The sequence below is a fragment of the Bidens hawaiensis genome, unplaced genomic scaffold (assembly GCF_021521415.1).
Source record: "Bidens hawaiensis isolate Kalapana, Puna unplaced genomic scaffold, B.hawaiensis_p1.1 tig00004551_1, whole genome shotgun sequence".
Lineage (NCBI taxonomy): Eukaryota > Viridiplantae > Streptophyta > Magnoliopsida > Asterales > Asteraceae > Bidens > Bidens hawaiensis.
Genome location: NW_027491277.1, coordinates 436,854 through 448,137, shown reverse-complemented (window position 1 = coordinate 448,137; position 11,284 = coordinate 436,854). Strand labels below are relative to the sequence as shown.

The 11,284-nt window shown below is 31.1% G+C and overlaps 1 protein-coding gene across 1 annotated transcript; it reads left to right on the top strand.

The window, feature by feature from the left end:
* The first annotated feature begins 5,436 nt into the window (after positions 1-5,436).
* Positions 5,437-6,212, top strand: LOC143626939 (ethylene-responsive transcription factor ERF003-like). The gene is made up of 2 exons (XM_077096865.1): positions 5,437-5,558; positions 5,662-6,212. Exons 1-2 carry the CDS (start codon positions 5,476-5,478, stop codon positions 6,137-6,139), a joined length of 561 nt encoding a protein of 186 aa, XP_076952980.1. The 5' UTR covers positions 5,437-5,475; the 3' UTR covers positions 6,140-6,212.
* The last annotated feature ends 5,072 nt before the right edge of the window (positions 6,213-11,284 follow it).

Here is an 11,284-nt window from a genome sequence, read left to right as displayed (position 1 = left end):
ATCTTTCCGTGTTTATATGCGTATAGATATTCCTTCGTTTTTCTACAAATTTTCCATTAATAAATAAGGTAAGATTGAAGATATATGTAATTAATACAATTATGCTATCACTATTTTTATATTTTTATTTACATACAAGTGGACGGATAAAAATATATAAAACTAATTAATTAAGCGTATTACACAATAAGTAGTCAATAGTAACACAAAACTTTCTTGAAATATTAAACAAATGTCACACCATTATTTCCTCTACAAAGAAGAGAGAACGTATTGTGCGTTTTTGGACATAATCGGGATAGAGCTTCCGTAGGTCGAAAGGGGTGAACTGGTATAGGAAGTTTTCATTCATGCGATTGTTGGTGCATGTTTAAGTATATGTATAATATTATGACCCCAAGATTAGCAAATGTAGTTTTTGAAATATTGAGTTTTACAATTCAAAAGGGTAGCAACATAACTTGTTGCCCGCTTGCATTCTGTTTCAATTTAATCACTACATTGCTTATTTATTAATAAAAACAATAAATAAACAAATATATATATTTTATTTGGTAAAAGTTTACACTATTACTATATAATACAATAGAATTTTGGTGTCGCTTAAGCTCCTGTTGGACCAAGTGGCATGATATCAATGGACCACGTCATCTTTTATGTTTTTCTTTATATTTACGTTTTAATTCTTGTATGGTAGCGTATGTAACCGAAATCGATCAAATTCGTGTCGACTCACCACCACAACGCTCAGGACCAATAATGTACGAGTTTTACCAACGTCCGGGTTTTACGTATTCACCGCTGCAATGCCAGGGACCGATAATACTCTGGTTCTACCAACGTCCGAGATTCAGCGTCCGGGTTTTACCGACCAAATAAAATTTGCCTTTAATATCTTAATTCTTTTTATGTGTTAATTTTGTAGATTTATTTTTTTGGTTTAATTTTGATACCGGTGGCGTTAAGAACGTAACCGACACCGAGCGGATAGTTGACGACTCGCTGTTGCAATACTCTTGTTTAACCAACGTCATGGTTTTACCGACCGAATTCACATTGTTTTAAATATGTTATTTTTTTTAATAATACACTATACAAGCGTTGTTACTTTTTTTGGGTTTGATTATTAACATGCTAAATTGGACGAATTTATTTTATACATTTAGTCGGTATTATGACGAACGTAGTCAGTACCAAACGAATTCGTGTTGACACACCGCTACAATGACCGGGGGCCGACCAAATTTGCAACACAACACGCGCAGGAAAATATGTATCGTTACTGTTACGAACCTTCTAATATGTTAAATTTTATATTCGAACGTTGCTATTATTTTCTACGTTAACATACTGATTATTTTTATAGTAGCGTTGATATCTTAACGAACATAACCCATATCAATTGAATCCATATTAGTGCACCACTGCAACGCGACAGGTATAAAAAGAGATCGTAAAAATACTAGTTTTATATAATATTTGAGACAAAAATACAATAACACGTAATAAAAATGAAGGTAGGAAAAAAAAACATATAATGAAATTTCAAGGATCTACATAAAAATTACCTATGTATTGAAAACGTCCGAAAACACATTATAGTTTTTTTAGTTTTAAAACCTTTTTTTTCCTCAAAAGTTACACCAAATCATAAAACAATTAGCCAATTCCAATCCTTTGATTGGGTTGGGAGTTAGGACATTTCTTATAACAGGTTGGCATTAGTTTTGCGAAAGCAAAAGTAACGCGTTCAAATAGAGTACGACAATGCAAATTTGTTCAATCAGAAAACTAGAGGTGTTTTTAGTCTTATCTATTAACTAGTAAAGTTTGGCATTTACCCAACGATCACACTCATGCCGTCTCGTGGGTAAGTTAAATGGCGCAACGGCTTTAGGCCTCCAATTTTATAGTGTCTCAATCCTAAATAGGGTTATATAATATGGATTTTTGAAAGTAGAGTTTTTTTAGAAATAATAACTCATTGATGAGCCACAAACTAAGAAGGATTGTCTCATATCTATAATCATTGCATATCATTCATATTTTCGAATTCTTGGATACTCTGTGGTGCTATATGCTTAAAGAAAAGAAAATAATGCCTCAACATTTTACTTAGTTTTAGGCCTATGAGCAGGGGCGGACCCACATAGGTCCGATCGGGGTCCCGGGACACCGATGTTTTTTAAAAATTACTTAGAGACGGTATATTAAATTTTGTAAGGACCCCATAAAAATTAATACTTGGAACCCATACTATTAACATTGAACTGGTACAGTGGAAAGTCCCTTGTTTTACTTGTGAGAGGTTGTAGGTTCAAGCCCCATCATACTCCTCTTTTGTTGTTTTTTTAATATCCTAGTCTTAGTTATTCAGTTAGGGTATTTGTGCTTTTTGTTAGTTTCTCTCATATAGTCATTATCACCATGCAACATATATAATGTTAACATGGATTTTGCATATTCTTTTATTATTTACCTTGTGTATGTATATTATAATTAATCATTTATTTGTGTTATAGTTATTTTTTCATGTTTTGGTCAATTATGTAAGACCATATATATAGATTACGTTCATGTTTTTCGGGTATGAATTAAAAGTGTATGTTTCATCTAGTTTGTAATTTAGATTCTTTCTACTTACTCGTTTCCAATGACACCATAGTTCCGTGTTTTATTATGTTCCTCGCATCGACCCGACCCGAATAATGACCGACCCGAAAAATTTTGTAAACCGAAAAAATTGGGACCCCATTGACAAAAAATCCTGGGTCCGCCACTGCCTATGAGGACGTTGAGCCGGCCATAATCACACTCTATTTCATATCCTTAAAAAACCGACAAAACGCAAAGGGAGTCCTCCCATTTTTCTCATTTTATCTCGCGCCACAAACAATACGGTGTCATTCCACCTTTTCCCATTTTCATCATTTCTTCTCAAAGCCCATAACCCCTTAAAAGTGAAACCGGGATAAGCTGTGGAGTAATCCACTATTTCCGTGTAAAAAAAGCCAGGACAAACCAGAGGAATTACATTTCAGGCCGGCCTCCTTTTTCCCACCATTTTCCCTGCTTTTCTCGTGTCCCACTCCACATGCTCTTACATAATCCAGTTCTCAATTCTCAAAGCAACATAAACCCTTCATTAAAAACATATATATGAAAAACTATCTATTTTTAATACAATAATACATATCTCCCTAATTTTGTAACAAACACAATTCGTAATATAAAAATAACCAAGTTAATAACAACTAAAAGGGATTAGTTAAAGAAATGGTGAAAGACTAGAAGATGAAGTTAATTATGTTATAACAAGTTGCTTGACTTTTGATGTTTTTAGGGAGTTGTTTAGACTCATGAACATCTATACGCTAAGAGATATGCTCACATGCAGGATCTAATACACGATGACCCTAGACATCCTTTGAACACTAGAGTAACTTATAAAATAGTTCTTTTGTAATTTAGATATAACTAATGTTTCCAATATATGTAATAATATTTGTTTTCTCAAGAAAACGCAATACCACAAGAAACAAAAATACCATATGTATATCAAGATCTAATTATGAAATATTAGAAGCCATAACCTTTTTAGAACGATTACTAGTCTACTCCTATTAACTACATATGTAGGTATGTTTCTGGATTTGAAACATCGATCTCTTAGAGAGACGTCTCATGACTAGGATGTTTCTTGGAAATAGAAACGCCAACTAATAAAGTAGTAATTATGTATGCCAATACTCTACATCTATTTTACTTCTAAAATTATCATACATACACCCTGAAGGATTAGAACCCACAAATACTTGATTGAAGAGTACATCACTTTACCACAAAAATTGTTATGTTTCACCTTTAAATTTTAGTTATTTTGTAAGTTATCTTGATTTATTTGAGCCAAATAAAGACCGAAAATGTATCATATTAGGTAAAATCTATATTAATTGTGACAAAAGATGTTACAATATTTATATTGGAATCTTCATCTCGTCCATACAACTAAGTTAAAAAAAACATATTTATTCCAAAAATTTGTTTACATTTAAAAAGAAAAAACTTAAATATGATTCCTCATATCTATCTCTATTATAAATGACATTTATTATTATGTTTTCCATTTATTTTAATCACTGTATATAAGAATTCTAGTGAAAATTTAAAGCAACTTTCTTTAAATGTTAGGAACGGGAATGAAATAAGAAATCTAGTGCGAATGTTTTTAGGTTTATAAGAAAAATACAATCAACGCATTTTCAATGCATTGACTATAAATAAAAGAAAACTTGGATTAGATAATTCAAGGATTGAGTGGAATCGGTGAAAAGTTTCCACACAGGTAAAATATAAAACCATGAACTAGTAGTAGATAAAAGATTTAATATTAGTGGGTATTAGAAACCAAATATTACTTAAAAGTTAAAACCCTATGTAAAGCCGAAATATAAATGAAAACATCCTTGTTAATTTCTATATGAATCATTAGTTTCACGGATCAATATGAAATATCCTTGTCGCTATACCCTTTTATTTTATTTCACATACGAATCTATGTGTTGAGTTAAAGGTTTTATGTTTTTGAGACATATATTTTGACACATTCTGAGTTTTGTCTTCTAGCAAAATTATAAGAGTGAAATGTTGTGAATTGAATTTAGTCACTTTAGATTTGTTTTCTTTTTGTTGTAATATAAATATTCAAACTAATCATATCAATTAGCCAACTGTTAACAATAGATAAAGTAAACTAAGTCATTTGCCAATTTCTTGTCAACACTTATAAATGGCCCCCACTCTTTGGTTGCCAGAAGGCCATGAGGTAATTGAATGATTCAAACCTTTTGGAAAAAATCAACACCTTTTATTATAAAGACATTATTTTTTTTTTATAAAATACTAGAATAAATTGTACCATTGGTTAATTAATTATACCAGGGTCATAATAAACCTATGATGTTACTCTAAACTAATATTCTTTTATCTTATCTCTAGAATCAATATATTTACTAGTTTGATATTAAATATTAATATCATTAATTGAAAAAGAAATGTTTATAATGAAAATAATACATCATGGGATGAAAAGTTGCACAGATGATAGATGGTCATGTGCTCTCAATTTTTCTACTAGCCACATTTGTAGTTTAAAAACTTGTGATTTGTTTTTTTTTCCATGTAAAGATGTGTTTCCAAAGTATGGATTACATAAAATAAGTTCTCCAACATAAAAGAAAATAAAATAAAAAACTTGTTTAATAGTAGTTTCAATGAGTGTCTTGATTGGTATATAAATATATAAGATGTTTATTGATGCTCACTTCCCTCTTATAAACCACCCATCCATCTCAACCTACATTCTCCTTCCCTCCCTTTAGTGAACAACCAAATCTTCTATACTTCTCATTTCAACCCCCCCCCCCCCCCCCCTTTCACTACATTGAAGCATTTCAACAAACATCCTCTGCCTACATGGCTAGAACACAACAACGGTATCGAGGCGTTCGACAAAGACATTGGGGCTCTTGGGTTTCCGAAATTCGTCATCCTTTATTGTAAGTCTATTTCCCAATGCGGAAAACCACATTTTATTTATCAAACATAATACATTGTTGCATCAAACATTTACTCATTGGCAACTCTCTTTCCCCAAAACAGGAAAACAAGAATTTGGCTAGGGACATTTGAGACGGCCGAAGATGCGGCCCGCGCCTATGACGAGGCGGCACGACTCATGTGTGGGCCCCGGGCAAGAACCAACTTCCCATACAACCCCAATGTGTCACAATCCTCTTCTTCCAAGCTACTTTCCGCTACTTTAACAGCCAAATTGCATAGATGCTACATGGCTTCACTTCAAATGACCAAACCATTAGTCCAACAACAACAACAAATAGCGAACCAAAAACGAATGTCTTCAACTCATGTAAGCGAGTCTCCACCCGACATGAATCCAACATTGATGCAACACCAGCAAGCCGCGGCTGATATTAACAACACTCATCATTATCATAATCATAATCATCAGCAGCAATATTTTGCTAAACTTGAAGATCATCACATTGAACAGATGATTGAAGAGTTGCTACATTATGGGTCAATCGAATTTTGTTCTATCAAGCAATCTAATGAATAGTTCAAGGCCCAGAGTCAAAGACAGTTTTTGCATAAAATTTGATGGACTGCGTTTAAATGTTATAGAAGACATTTTAACATTTTGTTAATCGAAATTTATGTAAATACTGTGGATAACGACTTGATCGACCCATTTCTTTTCTGGAGCTTCTGTTTGTGAGGCCTATATTTCCTTGTAGGTTAGATCTTGTACTATGTAGTGAAATAATATAAAAAATTTAATTGATTTATTTGTATTATATAATAAATATCTCGTGGTTTTTTTTTTTTTTTTTTTTTTGTAATATTAGTTGAATAAATGAGTTGTTTTCCGGTTAACATACTCAGTATTTATTAAATAGGTGTGTTCAGATTAACTTGCTACGTGTTTAATGAACGAGTAATTTAGCCAAATAAAAGCTAAATTATTTTCATGCGTATTCGTGTCTTATGTTTTGGATCGTGGCCCATGTTAATGATAGTACATTGTTTAAATTCTCTAAGTTGGACCGACAATTATGGCTAGATTTTTTGATGACGTAGACTAGAATATTGAAAATAGGCATAAAATCAATCTATATCTATGTGTGTCCATATTATTACCGGGTGTTTGTTACTTTACCTTTTAACAAGGTTATTTTTAACGAATATTTGGATCAATGACGGCTTTTTGACTCACACTCACCGATTATTTCCATTTCACCACCATTGGTTTTTTAGTCGGTTTAGTTAGTTTTTTTTAACTAATTTGAAAATACTTTTTAGTTTTGATAAATTTGATTTTTAAAAGAGTTTGATGATTTATCTTTTATTTTTCCTTTTATATTTTTGTTTTTTATTGTTGAATTGAGATTTAAGATTGGATCCTCTTTTGCTGAATCGAACTTAGAGGACATTTTTTTCACGTAAAAAGTAGCATTGCGGGTCCTCTTATTTTTGTACCTGATAAGATATCTCATGATTAGTTCACCATTCAAAGAGAAATTAAAACTTTATATAATAAAAATAAATAATTTTGTGTAAACATAAAATAAATAATTTACAAATTTGCTTTCAGAACACGAGAAATATCGATCGGTTGCATTTCTTATGGTAGCGACCCAAAAGAAATTTAGTAAATGCCAAGAATAGTATTAGTACTTCTATAACTTATGATAAAAATCATATTAAAAACGGCGTGTATTCGATTAGTAAAATCCGCGTGATGTGGCTACAACGTCGAAGCGAATTAAGTTTGGTCGATATCGGGTTACTACATCGGAATTAAACAAAAAAAATAAATTTTTCAACGTGAAAATACAACAAATTAATATTTTTAAAGCAGAAAAACTAGCACGTTGTGATAGCGAATTGAAACGAGTTTGGTTTGGTCGAACATATACGGACACATACTAGCTATCGCCTCCTACTGACAATGTAGTCGACGAAGACTTAATACTTTTATAATTTGTCAGTAGAATTTTGTAAAACTTATATATGTTTCTTACATTTGTATTTTAACATTTTGTTAGCAACACTTGAATTTAATTATATTTATTTTATTTATTCAATTATTTTGTTTAAATAAAACTTATATTAAAAGAGTGGTAAGTATAACATGGGTTAATTGGCGCGGTAAATGATGGAAGGATTGCCGAAGTGGAGCGGTGACAAGTAGTGAAGAATAGCGAATGGAAAGTTCAGCACATGCCCTGATTGACTAACCTAGTAGTGCATGCAAGACGGAATAGTTTATAACAAAAAATATCTGTCTGAACAATTCAATGTATAATTTCAAGTGGTTTGGGTCTAATTTATGGTTTAGACTTTTGATCCTTCAGAATTTTTAGTTGGATTGCTAGCTCTCAGTTGAGTTCGGACTTGACCCTTCATGAAAAACCAGACTTCTCAAAGAAAACACTTTGATTTGGTAAAAACTAAAAACTAGGTTTGCATGTTTATTTCTTTCTTGAAGTGCGGTTGGTTTTTCTTTCCTTTAACGGTTAACATACACACACTATACTATTACTCCTACATACACACCATTTATTTCTTGAAGCTATGTCGGTTTTGTTCACTATGGAATTTGAATCGTAAACTCAACAATGAGGAACACTTTTCTAGACACTTTGATACCGCAAGACCACATGGGCATATTTGGTCCGTCGGTTTTAATACATTTCACATTTAACCTTACCCAGCACCACGCCTCCACCGTATCACACCTTAGAGATTGCTAATTATACATGCTTCCCACTCCATTATCCAACCATTTGTTGGAAAATTGGATAATGTGAATGAAAATTTATTGAATTATTATATTAAATTCTTTATGTCACTTGTTTGATTTATTAGAATTTATATTGATATTAAATTCTTCATATGATGGAAAACTTTTGAGTGAAGCTCTTTATGAATTTGATTAGCTTTTATTAGACTTTATGTCTCTAATTAAATTTATAATTAAGAGAGATTATTCACCATCCATAACTCTTATACATAATAGGCTATGTGCCTCACTTTAGAAATACTAGAAAAAGTATTAGTTTGAAAATACAAGGAGATGTATGCATACATGAAGAGTTCTTGGTGAAGAAGAAAGTCTTAAAGATCCATATGTTGGGAATATATAGAGATGAGTTTCTCTAATTAATTCATCTAGCTTTTTTATTCTATTTTTTCCACAAGTTCTAACACTACAATTTACCCGATGTAGCCTCGGGCCATGGACATCTCCGGCAGTACCAACTGCTTAGGCTGTTGTACCCTGGGAGACAGGCGCGTTGTCTTATGTAGAGGCGCGAAATCTGTTTTAAGGGAAGCGTGTTAAACGCGTGCCTCAGCCTCAACCGTCAAATTTAGTTTGTTCATTGTTGCAGCCAAGAGCCGACAAGAAGACCTTGTTTTGGTAAAAGTTGAAACTAAGTTCTTGTCAAGAAGATTACAAGAAAATGTTGCTAAAGAAAACTATTGAAGACTTTATCATTTGAAGAAGCTTGGTTGGAATCATTTAACATAATTGTTATATTCTTTCATTATTTGTTTTAGTTTGTATTACGGTACATGTACTACTTATTTTCATGTTAATAACGAGAGTATCGTTATTATTAATATTAATTTTAATATAAAAGTGTCTCATTTTCCTACAATCTTAAAACAGATTTTCATGAGATTGTTAAGACAATCTTAAACCTTTTTTTTACTAAGGATATTGGGTTCACGGAAAATATTAAAATTATATTGTGATTGTTGCGACAATCTTGTATATTTGTTTTTGAAAGTATGTATGTAGTACAAATTGTTGTGTATGGATTTATAAAGATGTGGTAAAATCTTAAATCCTATACCGAGATACAAGAGGTGGATTTATAGAGATGTGGTACAATCTTAAATCCTATACCATGATACAAGATGAATGGTTTATGATTCAATCATTCGATTGAAGATGGTTTTACAATCGTTATTTTTCTAACTTGTGTGTTAGACCGGGTTATTGGTGTAAACCTATGTTCTTTGTGAACATTAAATTCTCGAACGGGCATGTTAGACCGGATGTATAATATAAGCAACATGCGTATTATAAATTCTTACAATTTATAAATACTATGGTTTAAAGCGTTTGTCAAAACGTCTCGTTTTTTAAACCGATTGTGAGAAGTGGTTTATTTTATATAAACTAATAAGCCTTGTAATGATTTTTGTAATCATTTATATTTCTTAATGAGCATGTTAGATTTGGTTTATTTTATATAAACCAATAAGTTTTGTAATGGTTTATGTAATCGGTTATTTCTAACGAGTGTGTTAGAAAATAATGCATGAAGACATCCATTGGGTGCATTTTAGTGAAATATAAACACAGGCTTCCATGTTTGTGTTATAGTGAAATGGTACATATGAGACTCTCATGTATGTCTATTAAAATTCCTCTCATTAAGTCACCAATTATCATAGACTTAATTAAGTGTTAATGAAAACATTAACTAAGTGTTAATGAAAGCTTTAACTATGTATTAGTTAAGTGACTCTTGTGCTAATAAGGTTTTATGACTAAATATTTCATACTATAATATAGAAATATAAATAGTTTAAAAATGTTTTGTCTCAATGTTTAATTTTTCTAATAAGTGTGTTAGAAAGAGTTATTTTATAACTATAAACAACGCTTGTCTAAACATTTTAATAGTTTAACGTGCGTGTTAGATATGATTTTATTCGTGAAAACCAATGGTTTTAAACAGTTTCGAAAGAAACAAATTATTTTATAGAATAAACGATAAAATAAAACTTGGTGTTTTTATGAACATAAGTTTTGTTAAAATTTACAAAGTGCATGTAGTTAACAACTTGTTGTTTTGGATAAATTATGATTGTTTAAGAGTATGGTTTCAAACTGAAATGAGGATATGAGGATATGTGTGCATGGGTTTCTATTTGAGGGAGTACATTAATACATAAAATGATATCATTGAGATGATTTCGATTGGATGATGAAAGTGTTGAAAGTTAATAACACTATTTGATGTCTAAATGTCATATGTGTATCCATTGATTGAATTTAAAAGGTGTTTTACACTTTATGTTGTAGTTTCGGTTGTATTATTATTTTGTGTTCAATATCTTCGGATAACACATGTAGTTTTACAACCAAATACAACAATATTTATTGTGACGTGTAAAATTAGTTTATAGGATTTTTTTTTTCGGATTAAAAAAAATAGTTAATATAAATTGATAGTTCAGAAAGAATTTTGCATAAGAAACAACTTGTGAGTTGTTACGTTTATTAAAGTCTATGACGACACATCAAATGTATAACCACATCATGAGAGGGTCATGAAATAACGTGGTGGGTGTATTAAGATGAAATACACAAGATTATTATATTCAAATCCTTGAAATTCACTAAGTGTGAATTATAACATATGAACTAATATATGTTAATGAGAAATTAAACTTCTTGAAAATTCGCTAAGTGTGAATTAGAACATATAAACTATTTCTTGGAAATTCGCTAAGTGTGAATTATAACATATGAACTAATATATGTTAACAAGAAATTAAACTTCTTGGAAATTCAATAAGTATGAATTATAACATATGAATTAATATATGTTGATGGTGTATTTAACTCTTTGGAGATCCACTAAAAGTGAATTGTAACGTAATATCGTTAATGAGATATTTA